The 16,427-nt window shown below is 38.4% G+C and overlaps 1 protein-coding gene across 1 annotated transcript; it reads right to left on the reverse strand.

Moving 5' to 3' along the window:
• Nucleotides 1–640: 640 nt before the first annotated feature.
• On the reverse strand, nt 641–15,993 carry LOC111234673 (adhesion G-protein coupled receptor D2-like). Its single transcript, XM_022762860.1, has 19 exons — nt 15,987–15,993; nt 15,840–15,876; nt 15,363–15,387; nt 13,933–14,157; nt 12,969–13,610; nt 10,544–10,741; nt 10,274–10,347; nt 9,680–9,979; nt 9,164–9,275; nt 8,618–8,764; nt 8,283–8,385; nt 7,421–7,532; nt 6,942–6,997; nt 6,592–6,718; nt 5,886–5,989; nt 3,731–3,833; nt 1,715–1,868; nt 1,137–1,270; nt 641–763 (listed from the first exon to the last, which is right to left on the reverse strand). Exons 2-19 carry the CDS (start codon nt 15,873–15,875, stop codon nt 641–643), a joined length of 2,775 nt encoding a protein of 924 aa, XP_022618581.1. The 5' UTR covers nt 15,876; nt 15,987–15,993.
• Between the last annotated feature and the right edge of the window lie 434 nt (nt 15,994–16,427).

Here is a 16,427-nt window from a genome sequence, read left to right on the forward strand (position 1 = left end):
GGTATTTTACATTGATATTATACATCTTCAACACCCCCTAAAATGTATTCATAATTATAATATACCAATAACATCACTATGACAGCAACTGATATTGCCCGTTTCTAATACTATAACATTATAGTAAAATCAAGCAATTCCACTACAGCAAGTGTAAGGATAAGACCGTCAGATAAATCACGTTTTTGATGAATATTCTATAATATTTACGCAACGTTTCAGGAATAATACAGTGTCAATACATTGGAACTAAATGAAAATGACAGGTCAATGAGAGCTTTTAAATTTAATAAAGCCAACACTGGCCTTACACATCAGAAAACCTATATTTGAGTAATTTCTTTGTCAACACTCGAAGATACTAAAGCTTAGTGCTTTAGTATCTTTGAGTGTTGAGTTTTAACCATTACAAGTGGTTGAAGCTTGCAGCCTTTTATATGTACAGCACTAATGCAATCCATTCAAAATGTATTCCTATCTTGTTAGATAAATGTGCCTCGCTGTTTTCAAATGACAAATCCAATATAAAATCTTCCAGCTGCTTTTTATTTGACGCCCAGTGACTATAGCTTGTCTGCTCCAAGGCCTGTGGCCTGGGTGAATAATCTTAGAAAAGAGGACAAATGGCACCTCCTTGTGGTTAGTACCTGATTTGCTCATAGGCTTGTTCCACAGGACTGGTGCCCATGGCCAGCATGATGGACCTTCTCTTTGCTGTGGATATGGTGATGACCACCACCCGAGTCAGGATCATGATATTTACCTGGAAATAAATGGGAGGATACAGAAATGAGAGCAGGCAAAGACAAATGGACAGAGATGAACAGAGAAAATCTGCACAAAGATGAGAGTTAAGAAAATACAAATCCAAACAGGAGAGAAAAAGAGAAGGGAAAGAGGAATATTGGTTGATATATCTGTGGGTAATGAAATAGAGACCCATGTCCTTAATGACTGCTGTTTAAAAAATATTTCGTAACCCTAATGGGAGACATCATACCGTTATTGGTAGCATTAGCTTCTATAGTCTAATGTGGAGCTCTTCAGGACAGAATTACAAGTACACAATGGTTAAATGTGCCTAGTATTTGAACTATTTCAGGCTACATGAGAGGATTACGATTTAATTTGCTGACCATGATGATGAAGATGACGGGCCCAGCAAATCCCCAGATAACGCCATTCTGGACACTGAGCCAACAGTAGCCGTCGGCTGAGTATTTGCCTGAGGCCGATGCCAGTGTGATGGTGACTATCAGCACCGGCAGACCTGGAGGGAGGGAGAGAGAGGGAAAAGTGGAGGAGAAGAATAAAGAAGAGGAATTCAAGCAGCAAGAAAAGATAATCAGGAAGAGGAAGGGATATGAGCAAAACGTAGAAAAAGAGGAAAAAGGGGCTACAGTAAGAGACCACTGTGATTTAAATGGCCACAAACGTAAGCAGGTATCAATTATACTTTCAGAGAAGTATTATTTAATCCTTCTACAACTATGGTGTATACATTTTACATAATCAGTTAGAGTTAGAGTTATGTCAATTCAAAAGAACATTTAATAAAAAAGAAAAAACTGGGTAATCTGACTCTTTGTGAGTTTACATACACGATTTTAACATGTCCTTTATCATTATGTGTCAAAAACCATCACAACAAAATCCTGCACATTCACTGTACGAGTGTGAAAAGAATGATATGGCTTCTGTTAAGCCATTTTACCCCAGCCGATGAGATAGTAATATTTCATGTGTCGATCCTCGCTTAGGTTGACCGCGACCACTTTGCTCCAGAGGAGCAGACCCTCCACCAGCATCCAGCTAAATGCTGCCATGAAGAAGAGATGAAGCAGTGCCGCCACAAGTGTACACGCCACCTATCAAAACGCAGACGGATGCACATTACATTTTACATTTAAGGTGAGATTCCTGAGTGACAATAAGCAACAAGCTTCAATTCCTGTGCTCCAATCATACCAGGCAACTAGTCATAAGCATAATCAGAAAAGTGTGCCTGTTTCCTGTTGGGTTATGTATTGAGGTACAATTGGTTTATTGCATTAATTTACACAATTTGCAGAGGTTATATTTTGTGTGGAAAATTCTCTGCCTACAAAAATCCAATGCAAATTTGCGCACATAGGAGGGTTGTAGTGATCCAAAGGACATTTAACTGACATACTGTATGTTCCATAGAAATGTTAAACATGAATCTAGGATCTACACAAGCACGTTGTCTACGACTATTTTTGGAAATTAAAACTCTTTACTACATTTCGGTTTACAGAAATAGTTGTTTGTGCTCTATATAGAAGAATCACCTCACAAATTACTTGTCTGACATTATAAAAATCAATTAGAAGAATTTATGGCAGAGTGAATGAGATGCATTTCACTTTTCAATAGCCAACAAAAGGTAGGTTTGGCTTCTGTCCTGAAACACACAAACACAAAATGTCAGAGGTCAAACTATATGTTGCTGATGGATTGTTTAAGGGCAGCACATGATTGTGAAGAATGAATGAGGTGGCAGTGGTCACCAATACCCCATTTACACCACTTACAATTCCAAACTCACAAATTAGTGTTCATTGATGTATGCTTTTAGGAAAGGTACTCTGTTAACAAAATTTTTATCTCCAAATCCTATTCACAATTTTACCAATTCTATAGTTTTATATTAATAATATAAAAGAATATGTTGAAAATATATTGTGCTTATTCTCATCTGACATTACCATTAGCTGATATAAAAAAACAAAAACAGAGAACAGAAAAAAAAAAAAAAAAACAGAAAACAGAAAAACCACAGATTATTTCCCTGCAACTACAAAATATATTAAACAACAGTATATACTATTCAATCATCTATTGAATTATCCTTCAGCAAAACACTGAAGCACTCTAGACTAATTAACTGTAAATGGCTCCGGACTGGCCAAAACCATGTGTTAAAAAAAACCTTGTTATGAGCTAAAAAAATTACCAGTCTGCCTATATATATATATATATATATATATATATATATATACACACACACACACATATGAAACCATTTGATAAATTTCCAACAAGTGGCCATCTGCCCCCAGGGGTAAAGTCCACCCTGACATGACCTGGGGTCAAAGGACCAGGGGTCAAACCAACTACAAGCAATTGAGTGACCACTAAGACTGATGGATTTGACAGTAGTGGTCAGCTATGTCACATCAAATGCCTAGGAACCTCAGTTATTGATGCAAATCTCATTAACCCAGCTATTACAGTGCTTAACATTAAAATGTGTGGGAAGGTGACAAATATCTTAACAACCATTTAAAATTTCATTATCTAGAGCAGCTATCTAAAGCTTGTATTGTACATGTCATTGATAATGAAGAAATGAGTATTGAGAAGATTGTAATGTTCCAAATCAGGACTTAAATTACTTGAGTTTTATTGTGAAACCTGTCATAAATTTCTAGTATAACAATATTCTAACTTTTACTAAAAAAAAATACTTGCTTGTATTTAAGGAAAATTATTATCCTTTGTTAAGCTGCTCCCATTTCCAACTGACAATTTATTCTTCATGCAAAGTTCGTCAGAATCCAACATGTATTTGTCAACCATCAGCAAATGACTTCTGCCTTAACGTCTGTCATTCACTCTCATTTGTCCACAGCCCGCCTTTTGGATAGAGCAACATGAAATCCTACTCATTGTTAAATAAGCAGATGTTTTAGTTGTCTGCCCGTACCTTGTTGTGAATGGCTGAGCCGCTGCAAAGCAGAATCACCTGAGCGCAGATCAGAGCGATGAAAAGGTTCTTATGAATGGACGTCCTGTCGGATTTGGGGATACTATGGAAAGAGAGGGGCATAATGTCAAACAGATCTTGCCTTGAAAATTAAATATAAGCAACAGTATTACAAACACTGATTAAAAAAGTGTTAACACATAGTAGATCATTTTGATAACTTGACAATATAACCTCTCTCTGCCAGTGGAAATTTTTCACTCAGTTTGTCTGAGCTGTATTTATTCATAGCTAAGCCTTGAGCTGATATTTTACTCTGCCACAGAGCTAGTATCAATATTTCCATTTCTAGAGTCACGAAATTAGTAATATCTTTGGATACAAAATGACCTGAATCTGGTTAACTTTGAGCGCTTTGAATCACGTTATGGATTCTACTTGTTCTTAAGTTTCCATCCTGTTGATTGTGCTGCTGCATCGTTCCAGATCTGACTATGTTTTTCATTCTAGCATGTCACATTTAAACTTGCAATATGCAACTACTGTTTGACTTTCAGTTTGTTTTCTAGTATATTTTCTTGCTGGGCTGATAACCGATTTAATTTTTCTATATAAAGTATTCAGAATTCAAGACTATGCTGGAAAATATTTCCATTTCATAAATAACATAAATGAAACAGACGGCTTGAACTGCTTTAAAGAGGTAAATTAAATGAAGAGCCTTCCATTACCTCCTGATGGGTTCAGCCTATTTAGACTCATTTCATATCTGCATCGCTGCTTGTGATCACCATAATTTCTTGTGTGATTATGCATGCATCTGGGGACATGTACGCCTCTGCTTTGTGTGTGTGTGTGTGTGTGTGTGTGTGTGTGTGTGTGTGTGGATGTGTTGTGTGTGTATTTAAGTACACAAATGCATGTACATCATACACCAGCATGTGTGAAATGCATGGCTGCGCTCTCTGATTTCAGGACAGTCATAAATCGCCAGGGCAGCTCCTCTCCAGCTGATTGTGATCCCTCAGTGACCCTAATCTTAATTAACAGCTGCTGAACGCTGCCATAAACCTTCAGAGTGGACCCACATGTAGACAACAGTAATTACTACATTAGCACTGGTCAATACTCATAGCAGCCTTAGGAACAGAGCAAACCAACTACTGCGCCAATAAGTTATCTTGTGGTTTTTTTAGTGTATGGGAGAATGTTACATCAAACAGCATGAGGAGATCTGACGGTGGAGTGTTGACTTTCTTATTACCAAATGTATTTACCTTCTAAAACATGACTTTGTGCATGGCTCATTTTAACATGGCAATTTTAAAAAATACTATCAACTTTACATGTGGTTTATTCACTACAAACATAATGTATACACATCTTGAGTGACAGCAAGAACCAATTTCTTTGACTTTAAATTAATTGATGCAATTCGATTGGCAGATTAACTCAGAGCCAAACAATTTGGAAAATCAAACATGGCCAATAGGGTTGGCCCTTACCTCAAACTGACTCTGATGGTTGATCAGATTCCACATTGTTGTTATTACTAATGTAAGTTTAACTGGTTTTGACAGCTTCTTTTCGCAGACAAAATTAAGATTCTTAACTTCTCAAATGCCTGACAATTGTCATGTTTTTGGCACAGAAATAATTACCTAAAACCCGATTATATATACACTTTAATTCAACTAACTTTCCAATAATTTTTTTTATATAAACACACACACACACATATATATAAAATATATACATGAAACATAAATAACTTATAATAATAAATTATATTTACAGTACTTTTTTGCTTTTGCGTCATTGAAAAGGAGCATAATGAGCTTCAAGTGTTTTACATTTACAAAACTTTGTACAGCCACACGCACTTAACCCACTGCTATGGTGAACCTACCATTTATACAATATATGTTTTTTGGTTTGTTTTTTCAAGACAATACTACCAATGTGTTAAATTGTAGTAATTGCACTTGACAACAAGTGACTGTTAATATACAGTATAACCTTTATGTTGCTTGCAGTATTAAGAAACACAAAAAAGGGCTGTGGCTTAGTTGTGTGTAGTGGCTCAAACAGACAGAAACCATTTAGCTGTTTGTGTCGTGGTAAGTGGGACAGGACAGGAAAAGCAGCTACTCACTCCAACACAGTGAACAGCATCAATGTCACCACCAGTGCACACAGAGACGCGCCAGAGCCGACGAATGTCAGTTTGGTCAAAATAAGCTGCTCCTCAGGACTCCACTGGGATATAAGGGAACAGTCATTGTGTTAGGGAGTGAGAGAAAAAGAGAAAGAAGATCCATGTCAGTGGCCTGGTGGTTAATGAGCAGCCATTCCATAACCGAAAAATCACAGGATGTCCTCTCAAAGACAAAAACTTCCTACTTCATAGATGAATTTGTGTATCAGCTAAATGCCAAAATGTACAGTTTAAAAAGATCAAAGTGCGGCTGATCATTTTACTTTTTGTTTATTTAATGTCTTTCATGTATTTTGGATAAACATAAAGAACAGTTCTACCAATGCATTTTTCAACAGAATAGGCACACTGGGAGTGACACCTGCTGGTTAATATAGTGTACTGCAAATCATATCCACAATCATATCAAAGGTTTAGATTTTATCATCAGCAAAATTTAGATTTAGATGTAAATTGTTGTAATCAATTGACTGTCAAACATTTTGTCACAAGAAGGAAAAAAACACCACATATGATCAATATTAAATACGTTTTCATAACCTTTACCACAGTAAATTTGAGGTTTGACTTTTAAGCAAATTTCTCCTCATGAAACCTCTAAGTCAGTATGTATGATAGAATTCACAGCATCGTCATGAGTTACCTTCGACTCCAGGTAGTTCATCAGCACTGCAAAGTTGGTGGTGTGGTTACATAGACAAGAAGTGACACCAGTGCCGGCAAAGGTCACCCTGCAACCATCACCGGACCAGCTATTGGTATGACTATCCCTAAACAGTACAATACATGGCACAGACACACAGAAACACACACTCAACCATTTATTTCATAGAGCAGAGAAATGTAGTAATATATCCTAATAATTAATAGTACACAGTAAAAGATGACCTTCCCATCATTTACCCAACAGCTTAAATCTCTATTGTAATAAAACATTAATTTATCAGGGCTGTTTATGTGACTTTTTGTTTATGTGTTGCTGGTCAAACTTACATCAGGCTGAAATTCCAAAAGGCACAAATAGGGGAAACTCGTTGTGAATACTCCACCTAGAAACAGAAACATATGTTTGCACTTGTTTTTCTTCTCTTTCTAGTTCACTCTTGATATATTACTCTGGACTCTAACCAGCCAAAAGCGACATGGATAGAAGCCATTCCTTCTAGCTGGGAGATGAAAATTCCTTTGTAGTGACATGCTCTGTTTGGTGAGTTTATCAAAGGGCAGCAACGTAACTATAATTCAACTGCTATTCCCACACAATGGTTGCTTTTTACAACATGTTCCATCTCAACAAGTTTCAAAAGGTGCAGGCCCAAATTAGTACCCTTAAACCTCACACACTGTATGATTTTAATCACTTGACTGTAAACAGGAGCTGACCCAGATTAGAATGGATTTAGTCCAACCTTTCAAATATATATAATAGATATCATGGGCAGAATAATCATACTGTGAACAATGGACTTTACCACATGTGATGAAGAAAGAGTGTACTGGACAGCCACAGGGATGGTTTGTGCCTTGGAGGTATCACGGACGGTGGCTGATATGACAGCAGAAGCCAGGTGACCTGGGAGAATTCTGGGAACAACAATGACTACCATTTACAACTGCCTTAAAACGTAAAGGTCATAAATACATAAAAGACATCAACCCAAACTACAAGTGCCCACTGGTGTCCATAAGATTCCTACTCTTTCAAAATGATTAGAGCTTTGGTGATCTCTCATTCTTGTTCAAATTCAAGTGAATTACAATTATAATGTGCAATATGAAGGGAATTTTTTTTTTAATAGCTGAATGGCCTCAGGCAGTGACAAGTCTCCTGACTAACTTCAAATATGGCAAGTGCTGAAAGTAATGTGACATTCGACAAAATGCTTCCATGTTCTGTGGTGGCTTGTGGTGGCTGTGCTCAATTTGGTGAGAAACCCTAAAATCGAGTCTAAAATTATTGCTGGATACAACAAATGAAACAGGAGAGGAGTATGTAAGTATAGTTTTACACTTTTTCACTTCGATTTGAACATTTGTGGGCCGTTTTTACGGAAGATGTTACTTTAACTGTACCTCAAATCAAACACTGTGGTATTTCTGCTGATCAGATGTTTGCAAAAACTGATTCCCTGAACTACTGAGCAATTATAAAATATATAAAAAAATTTAATTTAAGTAAAAATCAAGTGAAATCAAGAAAGGTTGGGGTGTGAATAAAATATGCTAATGATATTTGTTAGTTCTGTGAGTTTCTATGAGTTGACTCTTTTTCAGAATAGACAGGAATATTTAAAGTACAACACAAGATAAGACAGCAAAAAAACTACAACCAACCTTTTAGTTTTCTCTTGGTGACTCACTGGAGGTTCCTGCGCTCCAGCCACAATCTCACTCAGATGGCTAAAGTGGGTATGAATAAACATCACTTCCTCATATCCTGATTAGACAAAGAGATGGAGAATATCCTTTAGTGATACAAAATATTTTGTTTAGCATCACTTCAGTGTCAGACACAGATTCACGCCAAGAATAACCACTAGCTTTGTAAGCACATGTGCATGTCATCTATGGACCAAGTCATGTAACACACATGTAATGTGTCTTCTGTTTTTCCCTCTCATTTGGGTTAACCTCTATGACAAGTGCATTTTCGTGTGTTTTTTTCCTACCCAGCGTGTGTATCCTCTGGAGTTCAGAGTCAGGTATTATCAACTCATCCCGACCGCTGCTGCCAGTGGCGGGAGAGCCGACCACAGATGGCTTGAAGACTTGACTACAGAGATCTTCAGACAGCCTCTGCCATTTCATGTACACATCTGGCAGCAAAGAAAACAGAGGACACCCCAACAATAAAGGCACATCAACAATAACAGTAGAAATGCAAGAAGAGGTTTTTTTTTATTATTATTATTCATCTACATTACACAGCCAAATGCTACCATCAAAAACAAGGGGATGAAGCAGGTCAATATACTGTAATTTAACAGCCTACATACAGGCATACGGGAAAATACACTGATGCAATTTCCACATCAGAGGAATGCTGGTCTTTTTTTTCTTTAAGTGAAATGTGTCAGACAGTTTCGTGAATAAAATGTTCTGCTGTGAAATCCTATTTTTCACCTTTTTTCCAATTTCACAATCAACTTCGATCTCCACTGATATTGTGCCTCTTGAGATATTTCCTTTAATGTGTTTGAGATGTTTTTATTTACCTATGTTCTTTGTAGAAAGAGTGAAGCCTCTTCTCTCAGCAGATAACATGTCTGAAAGAGCTTCAGTGAGATTGTCAATGCTCTTGACAATGGTAAATGGTCCCACGCTGACCTGTACGAGAAATATAGACCCAACAATAAAAAGTCAGAACTGGATTCATGGAGGAGAAAGGATGACCTTCCAGGGATAAGAACACTGATTAAAAGATGATACCTCAGCCCTTAAACTAGGACCAAAAATGCAATATAAATATGTGGGGAGATCTTGCTAATCTAAAAGCCAGTGTTTGGTTAAACCCACGTTACAAATAGGGCTCTTTCATGCAACGCAGAAACACTATTGGTTTATTTTTCTAAGTAATTAAACAGGGATTTAATGCCTACTACTTCCCAGACTACACTTAAGTCTTCATCATAAATTAAAAGTCGAACTGTCTAAACATATGCTGCAAATCAATTATCAACCTCAGAGAAATGTTTTGAACAAAGACAAATAAACACAGGTCACCCCCTCACCCCATCCTCTGTCAGGCCCATCCACTGTGTAGCCATGTGAGGCTCCAGCATCAAACTTGCGGCCTTCACATAGTTAGTCGCAATCGAGACCATGACCTCTGCTGCATCATGTCTGGCAGAGTGAGAACTAGCCAGTGCAGTCAGGTCCATCTCAACCATCTGGGAGAGGTAGAGGACATCACTGGAGGTGAGAGCATTTGGGCCACCAGCCTCCACAGTATGCAGGACAGCCTGGGACAGCTGCTGCAGTGAGGTCAGATCTCTGTTCCAGGAACTGTTGATGCTCAGCTCCTCCATCACCTGAGGAAAAGAAGGAAAGTTGAGGTTATGAACTTCATTTACATGGGACAAGGAAAGGATTCAACTCTACCTTAACCATAGCCAACATTTCATCTACACTTCATAATGACAACATTATTCTGTGTTGCTGCAAAGCTGCGAAATCCTTTTATATTTTTACCATATCAGCATGCACTGTGTTACTCTCAGTTCTTGAGATGCTTCTGCAGCAATATCACAAAGATTCTTGTTACTTTATCATACTGTACCACTAAAGTGATGATGTGCTACAGACGGCCAGACTGTCCAACTCACGCGTTTAGTCAGAGGGTCCTTGCTCAGACTACTGAAGAATGGTGTCTTCGGTAAACTGAAAACATCCAGCACCTCTGCAGCGACAGAGACAAATATAACACAACATAATGAAATCTATTACAGCGAGGAAACTCACAACAGCTTTTGCCAAAGATTCTTTTCAGTTTTGACAACAATTAAAAAAGGGATAAGGGATTGCAAGACCAAATCATCACATTACATCATGAATAAAATGCTTAAAAATTAACTGACATTTTCTATTATCGTCACCTTTCTTAAACTGGCAGACAGCCCCTCTGAATGAGTCACACTTGACTAGGCTCCAGCCCCCAGTAACAGGGTCAAAGATGTCACAATCCTCATCAGACTGAGGGCTGTGGAAGAACTCAAGGGAGAATGTTTGATTCTGCAAAGAATTTCCATCCCGAACGGAATCCAAGAGCACATTTGCTAACACAGTGAAGTTACCTGGTGAAGAAAATGGTCAAGGTTATTCTTAATGTTAAATTCTTGAACATCAAAAAGGGACTGAATACATGTCCAGTCACAGTTGTGTGGATAAAGTAAAAATAATTCAGTTTACCAAGATGTACTTCAAGGCAGGAGAATCCAGTTTTAGTCACAAAACACGCTGAGGATTCGCTGTCACATCAACATAAAACTAAAACTACACAGCACCACTTAGAAAATGTTTATATTTGATAAACTTCATGTTATTTAATAAATTCTTGTTTTCTTAAATTCTTTTAATTTTTAGTTTAAAACATCAGTGTAGATTTAAGCATAAGGCTGATATCTGTTCATAAAACAGACACACTTTGGTAGAAATGACTGCTGATTACAAGACGTGTAGCCGTTACAAGGACTGAAACTACGAAAGTTCAGTTGCATGAGTAGTGTGGCATATGTAGTGTATGTCTGAAAGGTTCTGATGAGGAAGAGGAAGGGAAAAATTAAGGAGTTTGACAGGGTAGCAGGTACTGCCATGTTGGCTGAAGTCCTAAAATAGATCATCAGGTTCAAGGCCTTCATCAACTACTGCACTGGCTCTGTTAGTAAGTTAATCTTTAAAAGACCGGCAAATATATTCCTACACTATAACTGATGATCACTGGAGGAATACAAATACACTATCCTTTCTCTGCACTCAGTTCCAGGTGGGGCAGTGAGGGTTTTGGAGCTTCATTGCTCACTGGGGAGCATGATGTCAGAACGGGAGTAGTTTGTTTTGAAGGGAGGGATTCAGAGTGACGTGAGTTACAAAACATTTACAAGAAGCATTAGGAGCCCTACCATTTGCCAGTTACATGGTCACCATCTCCCCTATTCACTGAAGGGTGAGTAAGGGAGAGCAAGAGAGACAGATTTCCTCTTTTCTTCAGTTTCATTAAACTTCTAATGCTGGAAAGAAAAAAGTGTGCGTGTCTGTTTCCTATGTGTATGAAGTTTGCCAAGGCATGCCACAAATTCAGAAAGGATTAGGGATATCCTAATGAAGCTTTTTTTCTGATCCCAATTTAATACTGATTATCTGCCAATAATAATAACTTTGGTAGCGCAGATTGACACTATCACTGAATTAGTGTAGCAGCTGCTGTTTCTGATTCATTCCAGCAATGTGTAAAAACATGCATATACAATAAACTTATGTAATATAGGTAATTCACCACAGTGTGTTCTTTTTTACTCAGTGCAGGTAATACAGTTGAAAATGCAGAATAACCTGAAAGGCTGCCAGTTTTGCATTGCCACATGAATTAATATCCTGGAGCGAATGTTCAACATAAATTTGGGGGTAAGGTTGGCAAATTTATGACATTATATAATAAAATTAGTGAACCTGGCAGTTTGCACGTCTTTTGAAACACTGGCACATTGTAGCTATACATCAGAGCATTTTCTTACGTTAATCTGAAGCAGATGACGAAAAGAAAATCTGGAATCAATCACAAAAAGACAAAATCTCACTTGGCCAAACTTCATATCTTGTCATTCGCAATAAAATGTTCTGGGGGTCATGTTAACACGCTGTGTGTCTCATGTCTTATAATACATGTATTTTCATATAACAATTTTCATTTACTTTAAGTAAATTTTACTGACAACAGCTTCAGTGATGCTTTCCCATTATTTAAGTCTAGCAGTTAAAGCATGTTATTCTATGTATTTAAGACAAACTTTCAGCTACAGTCAGCATCTATGTAAATTACATCATGATCATCATGGGCCTGATAAGAGAGATGAGAGGAGTGTTGGATAGGAAAATGAGACACAAACAAAGCAGATTTTGGGTCTACTTGTGTCTGTGATTTATGTGTAGCATTTATTTTACCCTGCTTGGGGATGCCAGATGGGTGGAGTTTCACCACATCAGGCCAGCCCAGATCTTGGCATGTTACTGAAACGTGTACAGTCCAAAATGACTTTCAAATGGTCTCTTATGTGATTGTTTTTCTGCATAGCAACCCCACCCAGCCCTTGTGCCAAACTAGCTCAACTGTAAACAGCATGTGAAAATAATGCTTAACTATAACAGTGTACCTTCAGGATAGATTAGAGTCTCTTCTGTTATGTTTTTTTTTTAACAGTGTTAAGTATTCCTGTATTTTGTTTAGAATTGGTGATTTGCTTTGATTCAGACTCTGGTACCCCTTCAGTTTCCTCCCGTCCCCATGCAGAATCCTGACTAATGTACCTTGACACGGGTTGTCTCCCCTCAGCTTCGTAAGTGAGGACTCTATTTCCATGTCTGGTCCACTCCACTTGAACACCAGCCCAGAGGAAATGGGCGAGCACTCTTTTTCCATGGTGAGGATTTCACTGCCATTCAGTACCCGATCCCAAATGTGCAGCTCTGTGATGCTCCCTGAGAATGACTCGTCCTTCTTAAATGAGCCCCCAAAAGTGTCCTGCTCCTGCCCGATAATGAAAATACCATCAGGACCGATGCTGTCAGAACTGTTAAGGCCATCACCCCTAGATAACCCAAGGCCATCAGTATATAGTGCCCAGCGTCCACCATTCTGGCTCCAAGTAACGCACACAGAGTGCCAGAAGTCGTCATGGTCAAATGCTTCTTGGTAAAGCCCATGAATGCCATGCACCATAAGAGCCAGCTGCACAGGCTTGCCCTGGATCAGGTTTGCGCGGAGCTGGAACTCATTAATATATGACTGGATGGAATAAGAGAAAATGGTGGAAATTCCAAAGCAGTTGGGATCGAAGAGGAGACGGGTGCAAACGGTCACTGAGCCCATGGAGGGGAACTTGTGCAGGAGACGGGCATGACTCCTGTCTGAGCGCCCGGTGAATTCCAGAATCAGGGTCTGAGAGGAACCTTTGGTTTCACCCCACGCAGAGAGAAGAAAGAGACATTACTATAAAGGAAAAATCCTGGCACAGCTCTCGGAAAAGATGGAACCTAATCATAAAATTCCACTTTGCGGTCCTATTCCTACTGTAAACTTGGGAAACATTTATTCACTGTGGCTAAGAGATTTGTATGACAGCATCGTCAGTCCCATTTTACATTCTATTACCCTTTTTAGTGAGTAGGCAGAAAAGCATCTTGGACAAGAAAAACAATGAGCCTACTATTCAAAAAGAAAGGGTGCTAATATGTTAATACAAAGTGTAAACAAACAGCACACTGAACCTACTTGTCAGATGCGTCATGACTTTCCTGGCAATCCACACAGGTTGAGAGATGTTCAAAGATTTTAAAAAGCTGGTTAGGTCTTGGTTCTCTCCTGGGTTGGAGACTGTGGCTAGGGCCCCAGAGCGGTGCTTACATAGTTCCCCTGCACTGCTCCATTGCAGGCGATCAGGCACATACTCATAATAGGAGTCATCGAATGTCAGGGTTCTGGTTTCCACTGTAAAGGCTGTTCAAAAAAGAGAAAAGAAGAAATTAATGGAGAGATCCCTGTCAGACTGCATTGGTAAAAATTCAGGCTGAAATGCCCAACTGTGTTTTGTTTTGATTCTGATATCCCGAAGACATTTCAATCCTGTTCAGATCATATCTGGTGCATCATGGTACCAATGCTCTCACATCTGGATGAAAACCAGTCTTAGACCAGTGCCATTGTTTAAAAATTAAAATAAAATCACTGCGGATACCTGTGAGAGCTGGTTAGACAGACTGCTACACTTCCCAAGTAAAATGTTTTACCATGAAAGTGATTTTAGTGACAACGAGAGAAAACTCAAGTCTGGTTTCTAACCAGAACTTAGAGCCAGCCACCAGCCAAATGATGATCACTGGCAAGTACAGTGCCATCAAACACTAGCACCTGTCACACACTCAAGGTCAAGTTTACATCTAAATACAGTGCACATTTAAAATTTTCAAACACCGGCAAAAGAAAATACAAATTAATGAGGATTTCCTTACACTGCTGTTATATGTATATCAGGACTTGGGCACATCAAGATAAACAGTTGTGTGTCATTTAACAGTTGTAGCATAGAATGGTGAAACAAGATGATGACATAATTAAAAAATAGCATCACACTTCAAATTATGGAAAATCATGTGAAAACATGATTTTGAAACTGTTTTTCTTCCCAACATACCATTTCGTTTGTTTGTGTTGTTGACTACCTGGGTGTTTCTCTATATATTTCCATGTGTGTCTGTGTGCAACAGTTTTGGAAAGCGAGGACATTCTGTGTAGTCCTAACTATGGATTTGAAGGTTCATGTTAGAACTGGGTTTAGATTCAGTTTAGGGTAAGGGTTGGAGGTAGGCATGTAAAAGTGATACACACAAGTATATCTGTGCATGCCTGCACACTTACACATTTCTTAATAAGCTAAAAATAAATTTTCTTGACTTTTTTCTTGGAGTTTAACTTTTCTATTTTGAAATATGAACCAAAGTTTAGCTAGATACCACTAGAGCAAATGTGTAAGGTGGATGACAACACTTGAAAGCACCTTAGCCTTAGTGAGACCTTTAGCTTATCAATAGTTAGAGTTCTAGTAAGGGATACTTGCTAGGTAGCTGGGTTAGCTACTTGGTCTAACCACCTTTGGTTAAATAAAATTGTGTTTAACTTAAAAGTGACACGAGAAAGTGACTCACCTGATATACAGCTGTGAAAACACACCTGAAACGAGATAACATATACAATGTATAAATTTAGCTCATTCTTAAAGCGACAGAACAAAGGCATCTTTACTGATATGATAACGTATTATACACAACAGGTGTACTGATTAATTATTGATCTCGAGGTATATTTAAACAGATACAAATATAATACGAACGAAGACACATCAAGCCATGGACAATATAAATTCTTAATATTTAAGATAATCATGTCTTTTCTTAACCTGTAAGGCCAGTTTAAAGAAAAAACACTCCACACGTGTAAAAACGGTGAGCATCGTTGCATTTGCTGCCTAATTGTTTTTACAGAGAAATGAGTCAGACAAATTAAGACTTTGGATACAGGCGTTGTACACAACTCTGAAAAGCTTCTGGTTAAAAGTCGACATGGTGACATGTCAGTAATATCCTAACGAAGAGAAAACATAAATACAAAGATGGTGTACTTACAAGCAGCCCTAAATTGGGGAACAATAACCAGTGCATCCTGAAAAAAACATCCTCATTAGATGGGAATAGTACAATAGTACAATTTCTTCGTACTGTTTTGTGACACTGCAGAAGCATTAGAAGCAAAAACGAACAAAGATTCTTTACCTGAAGTTTTCGTCTTGTTAAAAACTTTTTTGCGCGTCTTCTCATTCCAATTGCGTAGTGTCAGTGAACGCAGCATTCAACCACTCCTTAAAGCGTTTCTTTTAATCCGGTAAATTTAAAGTTTACCGAAGTAGTTCTTCTCAGCTGTGCTCTATCAGTACAAGAGCCCTGGTAGTAGCCGTCTCCAGAGAGCATGAGGGGAGGATGCGGAGGAGGCTGCAGGGCGGAGTAGTGGGTGTAACCTGCAGCGAGCAGACGGCTAATAAAAGTAGGGTTCAAGGACCTCCAGGGGACTTTGAGTGGGTTCCAGTGGTCTAGTCAAGCTAGAGGCTTGCACAATGATGTAATACACCAATGAATGTGAATCCATTAATCAGCTTAGTGGAATCACCCTTTCCTGCTTCACTTAATGTGCAGCCAAGTATTATTCATATGTAGACT

This window comes from Seriola dumerili, unplaced genomic scaffold, assembly GCF_002260705.1.
Source record: "Seriola dumerili isolate Sdu_G_001 unplaced genomic scaffold, Sdu_1.0 BDQW01000002.1, whole genome shotgun sequence".
Taxonomy (NCBI): domain Eukaryota; kingdom Metazoa; phylum Chordata; class Actinopteri; order Carangiformes; family Carangidae; genus Seriola; species Seriola dumerili.